Consider the following 23,186-nt stretch of genomic DNA (forward strand, 5'->3'; position numbering starts at 1 on the left):
ACAGCCACTTTAAATAATCTGCTTTCCAAAGAGTTGTGCACAACGACAGGCACAGCACACTCTCCAGAGAGGGATACTGAGGAAGAGAGGAGCCAAGACTTAACCCTCTTTGACTCCAGCCTTTGTACTCCTCCTGCCTCACCACATAGCATCTGGCTCCCTGTGAACTCTTCTGGGCCCTTCTCCCTGGGCCAGACCTGTTACTTTACATGTAACACAGCACCACTCAACTGAAGAAAGAAACAGAGAGGGGTTTGGGGGCTGTTTCTCCAAATTGAAGCATTCCTTCATGGAGGGAGACTCAGGAAGCTAAAAAGATCCCTTTCCAGGAGGCTCAGGAACTTCATGAAAGTACCAGGATTCACAAGGGCCTTCCAGCAAGTTTATCAAAGAGAGGAAGCTAATCTCAAGTGGAGCTGCCTGCAGGACAGAGCTCCAGGGATGCAGCTTTTGTGAGTCATCACCTCATGCTAGGTAGACTTGGAGGCGACACAATTGCCTTTGAATCACCCTTGTCCTTGTAAGTAACCCTTTACCCGTTTTCCTCTAAGTCACCCCAGCAAACTCATCGCTTCATTGTACTGGGCTTGGGTAGAATTGGTTCTTTGTTCCGTGTGAACAGATATACGTTCACTCCTAATAAGGAAAAGTCATGTGACAGTGTTTATTTTCAAGGACTGAGATCATCTTGTTCTTCTGGCCTTTAACCCTTTTTTATGAAGGAAAGAAAATATTTCCCAGCTTTTTGCAGTCAAGGTCATCTTTTTAAGTTGGTTTATTTGGATAAATGTTCAGGTTCTCAAATTCACCTCACCTCTCCCAGACTGAGAGTCTGAAGTCCACATGGGGTTGTGGGGCTGGTTCAAGGCTTTGGGTTTCCTGTGACACCATCTGAGATTTCATTGCTTTCTAACAAAGACAGGTAGCCTGGATGTCCTAGGCTACTGGTCTACTGGGCATGACAGTGGGGGTTTTAGATCCACCCTATGATGGATTTTATGGTTTCAGCCATTTGTATCTTGTGATGTTTTACACACACACACACACACACACACACACACACACACTATAGTAAAAGACAGCCTTGAGCGTCTGACCCTCCCTGCATGCTCCTCTGGAGGGAATGCTGGGATTCCAGGCATGCAACACCATATTCAGTTTATGTGCTGCTGGACTTGAAACCAGGACTTAAGAATGCTAGGAAAGCACTCTGCCAACTGAACTATACCCTCGGCCCCCTTTCCTTTTTCTTAACTCTTTTAACATGTATTCCATAAGTTGGATGTGGGATCGAGAGCGCATCGTTAGGCTCTGACTGTCCCTGCGCCCATACCCCCTTCTCATTGCAGAGACGGCAAGGGATCAGTGCTAGTCTTTCTGTGGGCAAAGAATGCCCTGCGCTCTGTATTCCAGTGGATAGCCCTCACCCAGCACCTTGGAGCCAGGATGGTGAGTGGTTACAGGGAACTTATTGTCTGAGGAGTCATAATTTCCAAATGTCTTCTGTGTAATACTGTCCGTGCTCTACAGCAAACATGCTTAAGATAAAGCTTGCTGGCTTCTGTGGACCTGCGGGGCTATGGACAGGAACAATGTGCAGAGATGTTTGATGCCTATTGTCCATTGCTGAGAAGGGTAACATAATAATCCATTATCTTCCATTATGGTAATGTGGTTTGGGTAATCCAATTAGTCAGAAGGGAACATGGATTGGAATGAAACTCTAAACCTGTACCACTGGGCAAATCATAGCAGGGGATTGGCGTTGGCGAAGATGACTTAGAGGAAAAAGACCACCCCGAAAACTCCATATCAGAGGACTGGTTTGTAGTGGAAATCTAGAATATAGGAAGGAAAGTCCAAGGAAGATAAGCCCTAAGGCAGTGGTTCTCAACCTTCCTAAGGCTGTGACCCTTTAATACAGTTCCTCATGTTGTGACCCCCAACCATAAAATTATTTTATTATTTCTTAACTGTAATTCTGCTACTGTTAGGAACTGTAGTAAATATCTGTGTTTTCTGATGGACTCAGGGGTCATAACCCTCAGGTTGAGAACCAGTTCCCTGACCTGAAAGCTGAGCACACATTTTTTAGTCTCCCTGACTCTTAAGAAAATTGCTTAAAATAAGACCTCCACACAAATCCTCATTTGGGGCTCATGTTCTAAAAAGACTTCTTCATGATCACTCCCAATGAAAGGAACACACACACACACGCACGCACGCACGCACACACACACACACACACACACACACACACACACGTCTCAGGATCTCTGACACTTGGGTACCTTTAGCCCTTTTCAGCAATGTAGTAATAGTTTAGGTAACTCATTAAGCCTTAGATTCTGTGCCAAGATTCTTTGCCAGTGTCTTAGCTTCTAGTCATTTGTACTTGTGTGCCAGCCTATGCATGTCTGTGGGAGTTTTTACATGAGTAGGTATGTGTGTGCATATGTATGATCTCATGTGCATGTGCACTTGCTTTTAGAGCCCAGAGGTTGTGGTTGGGTGTCTTCTGAGGTAAACTGATCTTACTTGAATAAGGCTCGATTTTGCTGAACCCAGAGCTCACTGACCTTGTTAGTCTAGCTAGGCAGCTTGTCTCAGGGGTCCTCTGATTTATCTTCCCACGTTCTGGGGTTACAGGTGGACCATTATGTAGCCACCGAGCCATCTCTCCAGCCCAAGTCTTTATGCTCAAGTAATGCTGACCAGCTAGGGTTCAAAGTTCTGTCTCTCAACTTGGTAAACATAGGGATGGAATGTGGGTGGGGATTTCATGCTCTTTAGCAATAATTTGTATATTTAAGCATCAGACTTTCCACAGGAAAGCCAGAGTGTACCACAGGGAACTAATCATCTCTGAGTCATCATCACTACTTTAAGTATCCCCCCATCTTGTTTTTAAATGTATAGACTTCTAGGGAAAACTTGAGTAAAAAGTAGATCGGTTTCCCATAGTGACTGGTGCGCAACACAGGTTCCGTCAGGACTAGCTAGAGTTCAGAGTTTTCTACAGTTCCCTTGAAGGAGGATAGTCTCTGCGTGTTGTTGTGGCATTTCACTTGTATTTTAACAAATAAAGCTTTTTTCCTTCCAAAATCTTATATATGGTCATGTGAAACATAGTATTTCAGTCACTAAGGAAGAAAACTGAAGAAGGACGCTGAAGACTTCATACTGCTCAGTGACCCCGTAACCTTGATGATGTCCTTAGAGAGACCCGTTCCTCACACGCTTGTGGTAGTGCTGGTGAATACAAGCCTCGTGAGGGCAGTGAGAAAGGCACAGCATACGTAGTTATGTGTAGTGCATGATGCTTGATTATGCCACAGACTATGTGTCTGCCTATGCATTTGCTATGCTGTCTGTTTGCACTATCATTCTTGGGTGCACTTCCGTTTAACAACATATTTAGTACAGAATACTATGTGTGCTAATCTGGCAACAGCTTCATGTGTCTCATGTTGACTGAGTATCTTGATTGCTTCATTTTTTCTCTTGGGATTGCTTTAATCTCATGCTATTTTGCTCCTTATGACCCATAAGCATAAAATCTCTACTATTAGTGTTGCCAGTAAGAGCTGGTGTTGAGTGCTTTACCTGGAAATGAGTTTAAAAATTAAAAATGAAGTTAAAAATGTCCACCATGAAAGTGGAAAAGCAGTTGTGGCCGCTGTCCAGTCAGGGCTGTCCCATTCCGCCAGAGCTGTGATCCCGAGGAACGAGAACATAGTTCCAAAAGCTGTGAAAAGATAAGCAACGAGAGATGGGGTGGGGGAGAGGGAGGGGGAGGGGTCATGGGAAGAAAGTGCTAGCGACTTACACTGAGGTCTGAACAGCGTCTCCTTATCAACGTGGTGATAACCGCAGCCAAAGCAAATACCTGTTTGCAATATGCACAGACACGGCTGAACCCAGCTGTGAAGCTGACTTTCCTACTGTTCTTCAGTGTGGAAACTGAGTGTTGAGTCTGCAAGTGCTGATGTGAAGGCAGCTGAAGAAAACCTGGACACTCTAGAGGAGCCGATGGTGGAGAAGAGACAATCTTTACTGGGTTGAAGCTTGATGTGGGAGTCCCCAATATATGCTGTGAATACCATTAATCAATAAAGAAACTGCTTTGGACCTATAGCAGGGCAGAACTTAGTTAGGCAGGGAAAACTAAACTGAATGCTAGGAGAGAGAAGGTGGAGTCAGAGAGAAGCCAGATGCGCTGAAATTTTGCTGGTAGGCCATGGCCTCGTGGTGATGAACAGAATAATGGAAATGAGTTAAATTAAGATGTAAGAGTTAGCCAAAAAGAATCTAGAGCTAATGGGCCAAGAAGTGATTTAAATAATATAGTTTCTGTGTGATTATTTTGGATCTGAGCTGCTGAGTAGCTGGTAAATAAACAAGCGGTCCTCCTTACAACAGAAGCCTAGTTGTAGTAAGGTTCTTATATGTTTACCATTAAAAAATCTTGCATACTGTGTTCTTTTAAAAATCATTGTATTTATAAGTGTCTTGCCTGCATGTATGTCTGTGTACTATATGTGTGCTTCGTGTAGGCAGAATCCATAAAAGGGCATCAGATCTTCCTGGAATGGACTTACACATGGTATGAGCCACCACATAGGGGTTGAAAATGAAACCTGGGTTCTTTGAAAAAGTAGTCAGTGCTCTTAACCACTGATTTTTCCAGCCCCTATACTGTATTCTTACTATATCTTTTCTATGCTTAGATACAAAACACCATTGGCTTCAATGGCCACACACTGCCACTTGCTGTACAAGCTTGTAGCCTAGGAGCAAAGGCTATCCCAGATAGCCCAGATATATAATAGGGAGCACCACCTAGGTTTATGTAAGTACACCCTGTGACAGTCCTCCAATTACAAAATCACCTAATGGCAATTTTCTAAAACATGCATCCTATCATTAAGAGATTTGTGGCTGCGGCTAGGATCATACAACATGCAGCTCTTTACATATCTGCAGCTGGGATTTCTCCATTGTTTTTTCATGACTTTAAATTCCCAAGTGATAATTTGTTGTGTGAAAAAACCACAAGTTACCCACTCATCCTTTGAAGGACATCTTGGTAGCTTCAGTGTTTAGCAGTCATGAGTAGAGCTTCCTCCCTGGGCAGATTTTTGTGTGAACATGGTACCACTTGTTTGTGGTACATACTGAGGAGTGAAGTTGGTGGATCACATGAAATGTGTGTAGCTTTCATAAGAAATGGCCAAACTGTCTTCTGAAGTGACTGGACCTTTTTGCATTTCCCATGGTATTTAGAGTTCTCATCATTCATGTCCTTGCTAACATTTGATGTTATCAGTGTATGGGATCATAGCCTTTCTATCAGGGTTAAAGGGATATGTCAAACAAAGTTATTTTTGTGTAGTTGTCTGCCTGTGTGAGTGTGTACACCATGAGTGTGCAAGGCCCACAGAGGCCAGAAGAGGACATCAGATTCCTTGAAGCTAATGTTATAGGCTGTTGTGAACTGCCCAATGTGGGTTCAGGGAACGGAACTTGGGTCCTTTGGAGGATGAGCAAGGGCTCTACATTGATGAGCCAACTCTCTACCCCCAGTGGTATTTTATTGTTTTAATTCCCCAGTGACCTTTTGTATGTTGTCACCTGGATATTTTATTTGACATAGTGTCTGTTTAGTTCTTTCGCCCATTTTTGAATAGTGTGTTTTATTAGTGTTAAATTTTAAGAGCTCTTTGTGTATATTGAATACCAGATTTATTTATTTGTTTATTTTTTGAGACAAGGCTGTTTTGTGTAGCCTTGGCTATCCTAGAATTAGCTCTGTAGATCAGGCTAACCTGGAACTCATAGAGATCCACCTGCCTCTGCCTCTCAAGTGCTGAATACTAGAATTTTATCTGCTATGTGTTTTGCAAATTTTTCCCCAATCTGTGGCTTATCATCTTAACCATGTCCTTTGTGGATTAGAAATTTTTAATTTTAGAGCCTGGAAGGTATCTCAGTTGGCAAAGTGCAAGCAAGAGAAACTGAATTTTATTCCCAGCACCTGCACAACACACCCAGATGTTTACCTGTTATCCCAGTACTAGGGAATTAGAGACAGGGAGATCTGGGGCTCTTTGGCCAGACAGTCCCACTGAATCATCTAACTCTAATTCAATGAGAGGTCTGCCTCAGAAAACTAGGTGGAAGAGTGATCGAGGAAGACACCTGATACAGATCTCTGGCACAGACACACACGAATACATACACACATGTAGATAAACAATAAGAAAACCTCAGAAGGGACTTCCACTCGTGCGTGAGGCGAGCGGAGCCGGAGACAAGAGCAGAGGCCGAACTCGGGTTCTGACAAGATGGCCGGGCTGCCCCGCAGGATCATCAAGGAAACCCAGCGTTTGCTGGCAGAACCAGTTCCTGGCATTAAAGCAGAACCAGATGAGAGCAACGCCCGTTATTTTCATGTGGTCATTGCTGGCCCCCAAGATTCCCCCTTTGAGGGAGGGACTTTTAAACTTGAACTATTCCTTCCAGAAGAATACCCAATGGCAGCACCTAAAGTACGTTTCATGACCAAAATTTATCATCCTAATGTAGACAAGTTGGGAAGAATATGTTTAGATATTTTGAAAGATAAATGGTCCCCAGCACTGCAGATTCGCACAGTTCTGCTATCAATCCAGGCTTTGTTAAGTGCTCCTAATCCAGATGATCCGTTAGCAAATGATGTAGCCGAGCAGTGGAAGACCAATGAAGCCCAAGCCATAGAAACAGCGAGAGCATGGACTAGGCTATATGCCATGAATAATATTTAAGTCGATCAGATCATCGAGTGTACATCACTTCTCCTGTTCTGCCAAGACTCTTCCTTTTTTTGTTTGCATTTAATGGACACAGTCTTAGAAACATTACAGAATAAAAGCCCAGGCATTTTCATCTTTGGTGATTACATGCACATTAGCAAATCTATGTCTTGTCCTGATTCACTGTTGTAAAGCATGAGCAGAGGCTAGGAGTGTCATCCGGGTTGTTGTGAAGTGTTTGAAAGCAGTGACTCTGCTTGGATGTGTTTCCCCATCATGGTTTAAGTACAAAGCACTGTGAGTGAAGGTAGTCGTCAGGGTTAGCTGCCAGGGTGTGGGTGTTTTTATTTTATTTTTTAAGGGGAAAGTTTTATTTTAATTTTATGGTTTCCTTTCTCCCTCCCCCTCTTATGGGATCTAATTGCCGTGGTTAAATGCAGCTAACCAGTTTTTTAGAATATGCTCTCTAGCCAAGTCTAACTTTTGACGCTGTAGATGGACAAGCTTGATTGTCTGAACCAAAATGGGAACATTAAATAAACATCACAGCCCTCACTAATAACATTGTGACTTTGCTGTCAAGTGTAGATTCTCTGCCCCATCCCCCCAAAAAGAAGAAGAAAAAAAGCTTGTGACCATTTTGTATGGCTTGTCTGGAAACTTCTGTAAATCTTATGTTTTAGTAAAATATTTTTTGTTATTCTACTTTGCCTTTGTACAGTTTATTTTACTGTGTTTATTTCGCTTTCCCGATGTGACAATCGTATTTAAAATTTAAGCAGATGGAACATTCTGTTTTGGTCTTCTCCATTTGACAAATTGATTGGCAAATGGAGAATTCTACCAGTTTGTTTCATTGATGCAGATTTGTGATAGGATTTTACTGAATGAGTATTTATAAACTGGCTCTGACCATGCATGAAGCATCAATATCTGTCCTTTTTTTTTAAACCTCTAGAAGTTTTAAATAAATGTTTCCTGATTTAATTAGGTGATCATTGGTGTCTTGCCATGCTTGAAAGTTGGGCGTGCCCAACAGTCACAATAAAAATGACAAGTGGATGTCATAGAAGACTCACGTGTCCACGTTTGAGCCTCAGATGGAGGTTATGACTTTTCTCTTGGTTCTTGTCTGGAAACCTGTGTGTATTGTTTGTGCTACTAGGAAGCCAGTTGAGCTTTGTGGAGGCAGTTTTGAGTCTTCTTGCAGATCTAATGAATGAATCCCAATCAACCGGCTTACAGGAGGGTTGTTAGCTCCTCAGTTCCTGTGCGTTGCTTTGAGAATTTTCTCCCCCCCTTCCTTTTTTCCTTCCTTCCTTTTTTTGTTTTTGAGGGCCTGTTTTTTTCTGTGTAACCTTTACTGTCCCGGAACTCACCATATAGACCAGGCTAGCCTCTGCTAGGATTATAAAGGCCACCATGCCCAGCTATTTCTTTTTATCTTTTAATTAGGTATTAGTAATTATTTTCTTCCCATGTGAAATCATCCTTTTCCACCTTTTTCCACATTGACTTTCTGATTCTTGTTATTTTAAGTCATATCCATGCAAATGCTAACCTTATAACCAAGAATCTTTGTCTCCTGCAGAGGGTATTGTTGCCCATCTGCATTTTTCCCACTTCATAAGTTCTGGAGTTTCTTCAGAATGTAGTGTGTTCTATTGTGTTCTATGTACGATAAAGAATTATCTATTAAAATTACATTTTCAACATAGAAGAGCTTTTGATGACTGGTAACTGAATCTTTCCACATAAATGCATTTTGTTAACAAATATTGAGTTTAGAATAAAATTGCTAATGGCCCTATCTGATACTGTAAATGTTAAAACTCTATACGCAGCTGTTATAATTCTTGGGTAGAGGGCATTTTTGATCACAACTAAGAAAGCTTTCTCTCAAAAACAAAACAGAACAAACAAAGAAGGAAAAAAAAAACCAAACCACCTGAACAGGACTTGAAGTAATTAGCCATCGGGCAGCATTACTGAGAGCCAGAACTGCCCCTGGTCATAGCTGGTGTCACACAGTGACTTAAACGTTAACCACACACAGGGTTCTAGTATGCACTGAGGTTTAACTTTCCCATTTTCATATCAGGATTTCCTGATTTCATGCAGAACATTTTTTTTTGTAATCCCTGTTGTTTTAGTGAGACTTGTACTCAACTTGTTTTAAGAAAGAACCATCATATATGCCTGGACTTTTCCTAAAAGACTAATAATAGGCAACATGTCAAGGTAGAATTCTAGCCACTACATCTGGCCCATGGTTTCTTAGCCAACACTGAATGGTCGGTTAAAAGTGGTTTGAGTTACATGACAGTATTTCAGAAACTCAGGATATTCACACAGAAGTAGTTTGCAACATTTGAATGCTCTGAAGATGTGGCAGTAATAGATTGAGCCACCGTAGCTCGGGAACCTCCTGGCAGGAACCGAGTAGCAGAAACCCACAAGGATGACATGCTGTATCACTGTTTCTGTTAGAGTTGGTTGAAGTCACTCCCAGCCTACCTGTTCCCATGTGTGGTCCTGTTTTTTATGAACCTTTTTTAGCCCTAGCTGAAGGAAGAAATTCACTTGACAAGTTCACTGGTTGGGCACGCGGATGTGAATGGATAGCTTGGACATTTTCTTGAAGGGACAGTAGGAACAATAGGCTTGGGCACAGCACAATAGTGGCAGCTCTTGTCCTGGGGAAAGGCAGCGCTGGACTCAGGCCAGACAGACACCTCCAGACTGCATAGAGAGCTCTTCCCCAACTGGGATCTTGAAATCAGTTTTGAAACCCTGGCCAGTGGTTCTCATCCTTCCTGATGATGCGACCTTTTAGTATAGTTCTTCATGTTGTGACCCCCAGCCAGAAAATTGTCTTTGCTACTTAATAACTGCAATTGTGCTACTGTCGATGTAATGTAAATATTTGTGTTTTCCAATATTTTAGGTGACTCCCAAGAAAGGGCTTGCGACTCAGAGGTTGAGAACCACTGCCCTGAGGTGTCAATTTGAGCTTTGTGGTTTGAATGTTGTTCTGCCTTGTCATCTGTTTTCCACTCACTGTGAGACTAGACACTCTTGGTTCCCTCAGATCTTAAGTCTTCTGTATATAATACTGAAAACCTTACACTAGACCAGGAATGTACTTGTAAGATAAGTCTCAGTGCAAATTGGCATATTAAAACCACACAGAAGCTGTGGTTAGCATTTCTCGAGGGCGGTGAAGAACGTCGGGTGTCCTGCAAGATAGCTTGTGTCCAGTCAGCCAGGCAGACCTAAGTGGTGCCGTATGACATTCTGAGAGTTCTGGCGACTAACTACATCAGCTTGTATTACTGCAGCAGCAGAGTTTTAGAGCACAGTATAGGAAAGCTGTTCACATACAAATTACAAAATGAGATGAAAAATTGGGTACCTAACTCAGTATTCCATAAGAAATGTTCTATTTTATTGGAATGTATTTCTGGTGTTGGGAACATCGTTTTGTTTAGCTACAAAGCATGCAGCCTATCCTAAAGAACTCTATCAGGGTTTATATTTTAAGTAACACAAAAGGAAAACATGTTGAATGTAATAATTTCAAAGAAGTATAAATAATAAAAATCTATACCCATTGGATGTGAAAAAAAAAAAGAAAACCTCAGAAGAATTCAGTTTACTATTTTTTTCCATCAAATATACTATTAGGGCTAATAGACAATATTTAAATGGTGCCTTAAATGTACATTTTATTTCCCATTTGTCTAAAAAAGTGTTGGCTTCATTGATTATAAAAGGGACAGGCCCTGTCATGTCTTCATGGCAATGCGTGTCCAAAATGCACATGGAGTCATGAGAACGGGAAATGGTCAAGTCGATCTGGAACTCATGCTTCCTAAAGGGAAGAGACCGGGCAGACACTCATAACAACTGCAAGGCTGGAAGTGCGGAATGAGTGTGTGGACAGTGTGTGTGGGTTGCTGGTTTGACAGCAGCTGGGAGCGGGAGGCTGTGCCAGTTGTCACTGTTAACATGTGCTGTGCCTTCCCCAGCCAGGCCGGACTTAGTGCTTTTGTTCATGAGCCTGAGTTTGCCCCTAGAAGCTGGGACTCATGAGGAGATTCATTACCTCTTTTTAATAAGTACTTTAAGATAAAAATTTCACAGTGTCTGCATATTTCACCAATATGATAGTGTGAGAGGAAGAGCCGTGCTTATGCCCAAAACAGCACAGAGATTTTTTAATAGAATGAAGAATGAGAAAGAAATGGAGAATAAATACTGGGGCTGCCCAGTTAAGGCGCTAATGTGGCCCATTAATCTCTCCCCGCTGACACAGCCCTCTGATGGGATTGGAGTGTTCGCCCCACGAGACCAGCATCCTTGATGGAAATAGGTGCCTGGAGCTGAGCCCACAGCTGGGGGAGCCGGCTCTGTCTCTGCAGGAAGGGCTTCCCCTCTCCCGACTCCTGACATCCTGCAAGCAGGGGCTAATTATTCCTTTGATCTGGCCACACAGGATCTAGAGCTCCTAGGCAGGTATTTGGAGCTTCATTTGCTCCTTCTCAGAGCGCTGCTGAGGAGAGGAGGTTGTCTTTGTCTGTGTCCTGAGGAACCGTTGGTGGGAAGTAGGTCAAAGGTAGTTGCAGCAGCCTATGACATTACTCAAGAGGGGGACTGTGAGTGAACACATGCTGGACCTTTCGTGCGTGCATGAGCACACTAGCCATGTGTGTAAACATATACAGTATAAAATATTCTTATGCTGGCTATTGTTAATGGTGAGGTTCATTAACTCCAATCATATCTACCATCCATCTCAGAACTTCTTATCATCCAAACTGAAATTATTTCTGTTAGACACTAACTCTTCACTCCAGCCCTGTCTGTCTGCATGATTAGAATTGTACAGTACTCTTGTTTGTTATGATTGATTTCCCTAAGTGTAATATCTTTACGGTTCCATATTATGCTCTTCCTTTGTATATTTGTGTGTATTTCTGTGTGTGTGTGCCTACACATAAGTGTGCACACACACCTACATAACCATGTATGTACATCACACACACATACAAATATGTACGCACAAAACTTATAATAGTGTTTGTGTATAAGTAAATCTCTTTGTTTTTTAGTGTTTGTGAATAATCATGAAATGTGTTTGTGAGATAATTTTATTGATTATAGTTCCTGCACATTCTTGTCAATGTACTTGACTGTCTACATCTGAGAATCAGAAATAAACAGGATTTAAAATATATATGTGTTTCTTAAGTGGGCAGCTATTGCCACCAGTTGGGGTCCTGAACTCTTGAGGTTTGCTTTCCAAACTCTGTTAACTTGCTGATCCAAGACTAAGTCTGAGAAGGCACAGCTACTTCTTCATCTCTGCCCTCCTCTTTAGTTATCAGGGCTTCCGTGTTCAGTAAAAATTCCCATGGAGATTCAGGTCTTACAAGGGTCTAGTATCTCCAGAAGTTTCCAGTGTGATAACACATGCTTCCTCTTCATCATTTGCCCTTTTCTGTGGGAAAACAAAACAAAACCAGGAAACCTTTGCCCCGGCCACCTTGCTATCTTTCCAGCCTATGTCCTGTGTGTGACCTGAGATACCCTGTAAGGGGTTTCTGCTTCCTTTAGAGTTCTCACCGGCTTTGTGAGTCAGTGAATATTATTAGGCACTTTATAGCAAATGAAATGATTCCTCTGAGACTAAGTTTTCCAAAAATCAATTTGTTAGACAGAATTGGATGATGGATGCTGTCAAGGACCTTCAGGTAAGAATAGAACATTAAAGAACTTCTAGGGCTGGTGATACAGCTCAGTTGGTAAAGTGCTTGGCACAGAGGTTTGCCAGTCTGAGACCAATCCCCCAAGCCCATTAAACGACATAGAAAGAGTGGTGTTCACCTGTAATTCCAGCTCAGGGGAGGCAGAAAGCATGAGGAGGGGTTTGCTGTCAGACAGGCTAGCCAGATCAGTGAACTCCAGGTCCAGCAGAAACCTTGTCCCCCAAATCAAGTGGAGGGCATGGTTAAAGCAGACACTGATGGCAGACTTTGGCCTTTGTATGCACGCTCACTCACAAACTTGTGTGTACCCAGCCTCCCACACGTAAATGTGCACACACACGCACACATACACAGAGTGTACCCACTCTGGGAAGAAGAGAGAGAACATTTATTCCAAGAGGCTTGAAACTGCTTTCATTAAAAGACAGCAGTACAGAGAATATTTTTCAAGGAAAAACACAGCTGCATCTCACTCTGGTCCTGGTGTCAGGATGAAGGTCTTGCTGATGCACAGTGCCCCAGGAGCCAGCTCCTGGCTGCTGTGAAATGCATGTGCACCCCACATGTTGGCTGTTGTCCTGTGCCTTCCAGGAAGCCAGATTAACTTTGTATTTACTATTGTCATCATTTTCTTCCTGCAATCAGCCTCCAAGTGGCCAGCTGGGCCCATAGTGCACCCAAGGCCTGTGCCAATCATGTGACTTTGGCTGCTGGAGTTGCCAGTGGAAAATGGTTATTCAGCCTGCTTCAACATCTGGGAAGGAGTATGCCTTTGTTGCTCATGGCATAAGATTGATGCTCTGGGCACTACTGCAGTCTATACACAATGCTTCAGCATGGGATACACAGACCCAGGCTGCTTCTTTATTCCCACCCCACCAGCATGCTTGCCATTTCTGAGTCAGTGCCTCTGTTGTTTTGTCTTTTTTCCATTTTCATGTATGCATATGTATACATGAGTGTGTGTGTGTGTGTGTGTGTGTGTGTGTGTGTGTGTATGCTGAATGTATGTGTCCCTTGTGTACAAGTATGCATATCATCCACAATTATTCTTCTACCTTATTTATTGAGGCAGAGTCTCTCAGTCAAACCTGGAACTTTCCCATATGCTTAGTCTTGCTAGCCAGGTTGCTCTGGGAATCCCTTCTCCACCTTCTAAGTCTAGCTTTACAAGAAGGCTCTTCAGTGTGCCTGGCTTTTATATGGGTTCTAAGGCATCTGAACATTGATCCTCATGCTTTGACCCGTGAGCCATCGCCTCAGCCCACCTTCAGCGCTGAAGTCATCATAGTTACTCCCCCTGTACACAATTTGATGTGAACGTCCAGCTCTCTCAGGGCTTCCTTATAGAAATGAGCCTCCACTCTATTTCCTTAGAGCTCTGAAAGTTATGAGGAAGGGAGCTAGGTGTTCTCTCAACCCCCAAAGTACCCTAGACAGTGCCAAGCCAAGTGTGATGCATATTCATTGTGACAACGTAATTCTCAAGTCCCACAAATTGCCCCAAATATAATAATATTATTATCCTAGTGGTTTAGTTTCAAAGACTAGTCTTTCTACGGGGATTATTCCTCAATTGCTGGGGTTTTTCCTTGGTTGTGTTTGACCTCAGTCAGCTACTCCCATTGCATCACAGTTATCCTTACGCTTATATTTATTATTGCTATTTTTTAAGTTAGTATACAGCATGTAAAGGTGGTACAAGCCTTTCTTCCCAGCATATGGGAGGCAGCAGAAGTCAGATTTCTGTGAGTTCTAGGCCAGCCAGGGCTATGTAGGTAGCAAGACCTTGTCTTAAAGAATAACAAAAGTAGCATATAAAATATGGGTTTAATTATAATATTATAATAATACAGCTTTCCTTTGTGGGTGCACATGTATGTACAGATGTGCATATGTGTGTACATGTGCGTGTATATGCATGTTGTAGGCAGAGGTTGGTATTGGGTCTTCCTCTCTCACTCTCTGCCTTATATTTTGAGGCAGGGTCTCTTGCTCAATTTGAACTCACAGAATGGGCCAGACTGGATAGTCAGCAAGTCGGAAGGATTCTCTAGCGCCCCCCCCCATGCTGTGATACAGGTGTGCCCCAGTGCCTACCTTTCTCACGTGTCTTCTGGGGGGTTCTAACTCAACTCCTCAGGCTTGAGTGGTGAGCACCTCACTGACTGAGCCATCTCTCCAGCCCCAAACTCTGTTTTTTGTTGATTTGTACCCACACTGGTCTCCATCTCCTTAGAAGCCCCCCTTCTTCCTCGTGTCATTCCTGAACCCTTTCCTTTACCCCTGCACTCCCTGAAAACATCTTTTCTTCTCTTATAGTCTACTTTATAGTTCCATGACTTATTCCCACACCTACAGACAGACAGACATACAGACACGCAGTCTTGGGTCCACCTATGAAAGAAAACATATAGTATCTGTTTGCCTGGGTTTTCAGTTTGACTGCTGCTTTTTTGTTAAGGTGTTTTCATTGTCTCTGCTCCTCAGAGGCAGAAGTCCCCTAATCCAGACTCCATACTGTTTGCAGATTAATCTTCAGGATGGGTAACTTTTGGTTCCTCTGGGAGCTTACTGCAACTTGGAAAGTTAAGTAATGGTTTGTAGCATGGCTATCAGATACTGTATGGTATACAAAAGGGTCAATTTTATGTGTCTCTCTTGTCAGGACTAAGGAATGCCAGGATTGCTGTTAAAACTATTTCTCTGGGTATGCCACAATAAAGCTCCCTCTCTGTCTCCATCTAATCTATGAATACCTTAACTGGTCTGTTTCTCTGAACAACACAAATGAATACAGGTCAGCCTGGTTTTCCCATTCCTTCTCTATTAACAAAGCCTATTGCTCAGTATCTGCCTTGGGTACCATACATTCCTTTTTTTCTCATGTTGCCCCATTTATATTTTTTCAGTGTACCAGCATCTCCTGTTTCTGTCTGCTCACAGTGGACATGGTTTCCATGGTTTAACTAAAGCTTATTTCTACCATTAAGATTTTTTCTTGTCTCCTTGACAGCTAGCTATATCCTTCCACGGCCTGTGAAATGAGCTAAGGCTTCTTTATGGTGGCCACAGACATGCTTTGTAGTTTACATTGTATTTGTCTCTCTGCCTTGGCCTCCAAGAAACCAGAGCAGCACTTTCCAATTGTGTTTCCCAAGAACCCGCACTCTGCAGAGGGAGGCATAGTGAGCCAGTAGGGATATAGCAGAGTCAACCAAGCTGAAGGTATGGAGTTGGTATTAGCATCCAGTCTTGCTCAATCATGATTCTTGAAGGCTGCTATAGTTAGGATTGGGATTAGCACACTATCCAACATATATCCAAGCCTATATGTTCAAGGCTTGGTTTCGTCTCCAGCCTTGGTACGAGTAGAATGTGGCAGAACCTTTGAGAGGTGGGGCCTAGTAGGAGGTCTAGCTATTGGAGGCACACCCTTGCAGGAGATAGTGGGACCACAGTCCCTTCAGCTCTCTTTCAGTTTTGCTTCCTGTCATGAGGTAAATAGAACTATGGGCTTCTACCATGCTGTAGAAAAACGAGGTAGCTCAAGGACTGAAATATCCCAAACTCTTTCTCTTTATAAGGGGATTATCCTCGGCATTTATTACAGTGACAGACCTCTGACTAACACTGGTCCCTAACACATGCAAGTATAAAATGAGTGTGACAGCATTTCCCCCAGAATGCTGCTACGCTGCTGAGTAGAGCACAGCACATGTACACCTGTGAACAGTGACCACTTTGACAATTTAACTTGAGAGTCTGTAAGTGATTATTTAAGAAAGTTCTTGAAGACACAGGTGTTTTAACAACTGTGTCATCTTTGCCTTGGCTCTGCTCACATTCCTCTCCTTTTACTATCAAATAACAATTTTTCCTCCTCCTCCTCTTCTTTCTCTTCCTTCTCTTCTTTCTTCCAGAGCCCCACTATATACCCCAGGCTGGTCTTGAACTCCTGATCCTCATACCTCAGCCTAGTGAGTGCTGGGATTCTAGGCATGTGCTACCATTCTTTTGTGGAAACAAAAACTGAACCCTTTTTCCAAAGTAACATATCCTTAGACTCAAATTTTGAAGTCAAGATACTTTAAAAATATATATGTTGGTTTAGCTTAGCAGCCTGTATAATAAAATGTCTCTCTGTACTTAGCTTATTCACAATCAAAAAATTTAAAGAAAACACAATATTATACATAATCTAGACTCTTTGTGTCTTTTCTATCTTTATGTGGCTTATTCTTTCTTTACTCCTTTAATCTATGATTGTTTGTACTCTTTTATATTACTTTTCCTATCCCTTTAAAGACTTTGTTTTATTTTTTAAACCTATTTCTTCCTATTACCGTCTGTACTCTTTCTCTTCTCTCTCCAAGCCTACGTGCATTCTTAAAACACATTTAAACCTGTTCAGAGGTTTTCGTGTCTGAATATGTCCTAATATGTATCTGAAATCCTTTTCTGACAAGGAGCATTTTAAAGTGCCAAGCAATGTGGTCACAGCATCCCTGGATGCTGACTCTGCCTCTCTTGACTTTTTAATACGGTTCATTGCCTCTATGAGCCTGCTCACTGCCCCAACTCCAGTGACGCAGCAGGTCTATGTTGCCATTAAGCAACTTGTAGCATGCTGATCACAAACCCCATTTGAGTGTTCTGTAGTTGCACCTCCCAAAAGAGACAGAGTTGTTCATGTTGCCAGTATGAACCAGGAAGTCTTCTTAAAGGAGTGGTACCTCTGCTTGTGGCCAGCAAACAGAGCCCACCTTAGAAAATGCTGCTACCAAGAAGGCATGTTTAACTCTGTTCTTTTGTGTCTAGAATTCCTTCTCAAGCTCTCTCAGTTTTTATGTGGATGTAGTTTCCCCATGTTGTGGCGACATTTGTAGACAGACACTGCACTTTGGTTTCTTGGCCAATCAGATCCAAATAATCACACAGAAAATAAATTAATTGTAACACTGCTTGACCGATGACTCAGGCATATTCCTAGCTAACTCTTATATCTTAAATTAACCCATTCTTTTCATCTGTGTATTGCCACAAGTCTGTGGCTTACTGGTTCCTGCCTGGCTTTACTCTACTAAGCCATTGGCTGAAACAGCTTTATGCATCGACCAATAAAAGCAGCACATATACAGAAGGACTTCCCACATCAGTAGAGATTCCTATGAAACAAGTGGTTTCTTTTTAGTGTTCTTGCCATTAAAGAAAAGTTGGTAACCTATGAAATGGTGGGTGCTGATTTTTATTACTGTCATAACCATTTATTAGCTATCTGTATGTCATAACAAGAATTATATGCCTTAAATATATACAATCTACTTATTTGTTTAAATTTTATTTTTTTAGTGAAATTTGTGTGTGTACACTTGGGGTGTGGGATACACAGACATGTTGCAAAGGTCAGTCTTGGCTGTTGTTACCCAAGCACCAGCCATAGCTTTTTTGTTTTTGTTTTGTTTTTGGTTTTTTTTTTAGGTGAGTTTTCTCACTGGCCTGGAATGGAACTCACTAAGCAACTTTAGCTGTCTGTCCAGGGAGCCCCAGAGACCTCCGTGCTTTAGTCCTCCTAGCACCGGATTATAAGGGTTCATTTCACCCAACTTTTTTCAAACTCAGTTCCTCAGGCATACAAGGCAACCCCATCAAGTTATCTCCAGTCCTAAACTTTAAACAAAATTTAAGGTTTGATTAAATGTACACAACAAAATTTCCATGTGACAAAGACAGACTGGAAATTAGAATTCCACTTGCTAAAAGGTTTGATCACCAAGTCGCTACTGGATCTCTGTGTTGTTATTTACCAGACATAGAGATTTCTCTTTAGAAGACCATGGTGTCAGTTGACTGCATCACTCTGGTTTTTGTATTGCTCTCTTGAGCCCTGTGCACTAAGTGATCTCCTGGGGTCATTTCTAGCTCTAAAATCTCTAACTCAATGAACTACTTTTATTTATTATCACTTATAAAAGTCACTGGCCACATATTCTATTCTCATTTGGCATATAAAGTGTCTGAGAACCTAGTGCAGCAAGATATTCATTCTGAAACCAGAGGTGGGCTACCAGATGCTCAGGGCTCCACCTCTACTTGCCAGTCAGTTGCACACAGTCTACACAGGCTGATTATCTCTCACCCAGATTGAAACTTTGGGGGCCTTGAAAAGGAACAGCAGCATGGCAGGCATAAACCATGACGGGTGAGCATTTTTGGCATAAAGGAAAGAGGGCAGTAGGTTTTAAAATTGTATTATTTTTTAAATGAAGATATTAATAGCGCTTAAATTTGAATTGTGTAGATTTATGGGGTGCTTTGAATTAACTAGCACCTGTATTGTTTGTGACCCAGCAAACCCCTACCCATGTAGTTAAAAGAAGCACTTGGTAAAGTCACCCCTCCTCTAGTCACTATCTGACTAATCACAAGTAGAACAGCCGTGGTTTTATTTATTTATATCTACTAACTGGTTTTTCAAGACGGGATTTCTGTATGTAGCCCTGGCTCTCCTGGAACTTACTCTGTAGATCAGATTGGCCTTGAACTCCAAGATCTGCCTCTGCCCCCCGAGTGCTGGTATTAAAGGCGTGTGCCACCATGGTCCAACTAATAGCCTTAAATTTACAGTCTGACTCTGAGGACCCTTCTTTCCAGTCATCAATCTCCAATAACATCTCAAACCAACAATTAATAGTCAGTTCAAAGGGAGCAGAGCCCTTGCAAAGGCAAGGTGTATCCCTAGGGTGGTCCTTGCTTTGCCTGTCATCATTCCTGAGATGTAATTCTAGGGTCACGTGTTAACTGGTGTATGATTTACCTTGTAGAATGGGGATCCCCAAAAGTTGCTTCCTTAGCCTACTGTGTGTATTATTTTTTAAATGATACATAATAATAGAAATCAACCCCAAATGGCAGGATAGCCCTTACCATCAAACCTGTAATTAAGTCTTGTCCAATAACCCCCCTTTGGTCGTGGCCATTAATTGTTTATACCTGCTGTCAGCTGTTGGAAACTGAAGGCTGCCATTGCTTCATCTGCATAGTAAAGAAGATAATCCCTACTTCTTAGAGATTTTCAATGAAGAATAAGTGTGGTACTTTGTAGAAAGCTTCTAGCTCACTGCCTGTCTCATGGGTCTTTGGCCCCAAAACAACAGATCCAACAAGCTTCAGCCCATTGCAGCAGCAGAAAGCACAGCCTTGCATGCTAGTGCCTGGGCTTTATCTGCTCTGTTCCCTTACACACACGGAACTTTGGAGCACAGAGCCTGGAGTATGTTCTCTGTGAGTATAGCGTTTGCCTTGTTCATTTCCCCATTACTAGTCACTATTTTATACAAAAATACACTTTTATCATTTGAGAACTTTGTACATGCATCCAAGTCCATTTCATTCACATTCCCCCTCCTCCCCCTCCAATTCCTCCGGGATCCCTCCACCACATCCCTCTTCTAACACCATTGTTTTTTTTTTTCCTTTAAAAATAGCACACTGAGGCCGGGAGGCGGTGGCGCACGCCTTTAATCCCAGCACTCGGGAGGCAGAGGCAGGCGGATCTCTGTGAGTTCGAGGCCAGCCTGGTCTACAAGAGCTAGTTCCAGGACAGGCTCCAAAAGCTACAGAGAAACACTGTCTCGAAAAACCAAAAAAAAAAAAAATAAATAAATAACACACTGAATTGAGTTAATATTTCTCTTTCTGGGGCGCCCACTGAGGCAAGGTCAAACAGCAAGGATCACACCCCTGAAAAGAACTGATTCCCCTTCCCTTAGCAGCCATAAGCTGACAGCTTCTCCTCGGCTAACGGTACAGAGTTATGCAATCCTTCATCCATGATGGAATGTCTGGCTTGATACTGTACGGGTCTTGTGCAGCAACTACATCTGCTGTGAGTTCATGAATGAATCTTGTGTCCTAGAGGCACTGTTTGACTCTACCGCTCCCCATATTCTACAATCCAAAATCCTTACTTGGTGTGTGTGTGTGTGTGTGTGTGTGTGTGTGTGTGTGTGTGTGTTTATGGTTGGCCATTGGTAAATGCCTGTAGATGGACTGAACAGATTGATCAGTTATCATTAGTTCTATCACTGGCATCTCTGAGTAGCTTCTGAATCCTGCTCACCCTTGACCTGTTTGCTCTTGCTCTATCAGTGTGGGTCTCAATAGAAAATGGCTCTCACCAAGAAACCTGGTAACAGTACTGGTCATGCCAGGGCTATGACCGCTCAGACCTCCAGACAAGAGAAGAGAAAGCAGAAATAGGAACTTGGAGAAAAAGTGTTTCCTAGAGAAAATTGCTTTGACACAGGCCTTGGTCTTCAGGAACTCACAGGTGAGCAGAGGGAAATAAGAACTTGACCTCCCTCTCCTCCCTTTCTTAGCTAGTGGTTCTCATTGGTTGACGCCAGTAGGAAGCCAGAAGCCAGAAGACATTGATGTAGTCATCAGACACAAGGAGAAAGATACTGGGGATATGTTCTTCCTCTGATGGAAGATAATTGTCTAAGACTGTGTTCCCAAAGCACTTTTCACCTGGAATCGTACCTCATCTCCGCCTCCCTGGCATGCACCAACATCCTGAGAAGTCTTCCTTGTACTTACCTCTCATGACCTTCAGGTGAGGAGGTGTCCCCCCGTATTCCTGCACTAGTTCTCATGCATTGTATTCCTTCTGAAGGAGCTATTGGAAGACAAGGACCATGTGCCCGGTCCCATAGTCTCGCTCATACTAGCCAGTGGTATGCATAATGTTTGTTGCATATCATTGCTTGTTGAATGAATGATATTTTTCAGGAAATGAAGGAAGGGTTTACATTAGATTATAATAAAATCTTCTCTAGGTTAAAGTTCAGAATTGGTTCAGGGGTACTGATAGGTTTGAACATCTGGACCACATTAACAGCAGCTGTGGGAAGCATCATACCAGCAGGAAGGTGTGGGAGGAAAGGGTGAGCAGATGAGGGGAGATGTCTTCAGAAAGGAACTTCATTTGTAGATTCATTGTAAAGGCAGGAACCTTGGACACAAATTCTCTGTAAACAACCTTTCCCTTTCTGGAAGCTCTGACAGGAAAGGAACTAAGACAAAAGGCTGTGTCCTGTTAGGAAGATCAGAGGCATCACAAAATGGGCTGAACAATCAAAATATCCTCTGAGGCTAATTGCCTATTTGTGTGTGTGTGTGTGTGTGTGTGGTGTGGTTGTGTGTGTGTGTGTGTGTGTGTGTGTGTGTGTGGGGGAGAGAGAGTGGGAGAGGGGGGGAGAGAGAGAGAGAGAGAGAGAGAGAGAGAGAGAGAGAAACACCTCAATCTTCATGGTCTGTAAATGGCTCTGTCAGGTTCTACCAAGGAATAAGCACTGGGCTTGGGAACATTTACAGATGGGAAGAGAATGGAAACAGAAGACAGGGACTCTTGGGCACACTCTTCACTAGTGCCTTCCCCTCCCTTCTCCTCTCATAATACCACCACCTGTTCCATGCTGAATTTCTCTAGACTCCATGCTCTTGGTGTTGCCTGAGCCTAGTCCATAAGCAACCCATATTTGCTGAATAATCACTGTGTGTGAAGCAACAGAAATTCTATTAGTTGTGTTGATTTTGTTTTTGCCCAGGAGTGACTGAGTTCTCCCAAAGCCATCAGAGAGTGACTGACCTGGAGGATGAAGCCATTGTTCTAGAGGTTTCATGCTTCTTCCATTTATTTGATCTGGAGACATCCCATAAGGTTTCAGACATCCCATGGTTACCTTCATGTTTGTGACAGAGAAATGAAACCTAAGAATTTGTTCAGGTTCACCCAGTTGTTTTGGAGGGGAATCGGGCCCTTCTTGCACTCATTTTCCTCTATACAATATCACCTTTTTGTAATGAGCTTACCATGCCTGTATTCTTAGCACTTAGAAGGCTGAAGCACGAGGATTGTGAGTTTCAGGCCAGCATGGGTTATGTAGAGATTCTGTCTCAAAGGCTCAATAAAATAGGATATAATAAAACAAAATGCTAATAAAGGTGAGTTGGAAGCATATTATTTATTTTATTGATGCTTGTCTCAAAGATGCAGCGATGTGCTGGCTCAGGGAAATCTTTAAAACTAGGAACCTTTGCCAGGTGTTTTGGGCACAGAGCTTCTCTCAATTCCTGAAATTATTGAGTTATATGTCAAGGCTGCCATGCAATTAAAAGAGCTATCACAATTACATTAAAGACATTATTATTGGGGCCAGAAAGATGTCTCAGTAGTTAAGAGCACTTGTTGATTTTTCAGAGGACTTGGGTTGGATTCCCGGTACTCACGTGGTACCTCATGACCATATATAATTCTGACCCAGGGGATCGGATGCCCTCTTCTGACCTCTGCAGGCACTGCCAGACATGTACATGGTACACATACATACATGTAGGTCAAAACACACATAAAATAAGTCTTTAAAAGAAAAAGGTTTTAAATTAAAATGAAAAAAACTGATATTGTCTTATAAGTTGACTTAAGATATATGTTTAGAAAGAACTCTCTGTGTTGGCGTGCCCAGGAGATAGTCTTTGGCTCCTTGCCCCGTCTCTCTAATTCTTTAGTTGGCATTGAAGAATCTTAATTAAGCATTTCCTCCCCAGATGAATCACA

The 23,186-nt window shown here is 42.5% G+C and overlaps 2 protein-coding genes across 2 annotated transcripts in view; both read left to right on the forward strand.

The window, feature by feature from the left end:
- Window positions 1-23,186, forward strand: part of Fam107b (family with sequence similarity 107 member B) — a 218,115-nt gene that overhangs the window by 45,679 nt on the left and 149,250 nt on the right. The window lies entirely within an intron of this gene.
- LOC119816604 (ubiquitin-conjugating enzyme E2 N) lies at window positions 6,282-7,499 on the forward strand. Its single transcript, XM_038333384.2, has one exon. The coding sequence runs from the start codon at window positions 6,348-6,350 to the stop codon at window positions 6,804-6,806; it is 459 nt and encodes a 152-aa protein (XP_038189312.1). The 5' UTR covers window positions 6,282-6,347; the 3' UTR covers window positions 6,807-7,499.

This window comes from Arvicola amphibius, chromosome 6 (genome assembly GCF_903992535.2).
Source record: "Arvicola amphibius chromosome 6, mArvAmp1.2, whole genome shotgun sequence".
In the NCBI taxonomy this organism is placed as follows: domain Eukaryota; kingdom Metazoa; phylum Chordata; class Mammalia; order Rodentia; family Cricetidae; genus Arvicola; species Arvicola amphibius.

Coding starts and splice junctions, on each gene's coding strand:
- LOC119816604 (XM_038333384.2), top strand. CDS start 6,348: ATGGCCGGGCTGCCCCGCAGGATCATCAAGGAAACCCAGCGTTTGCTG.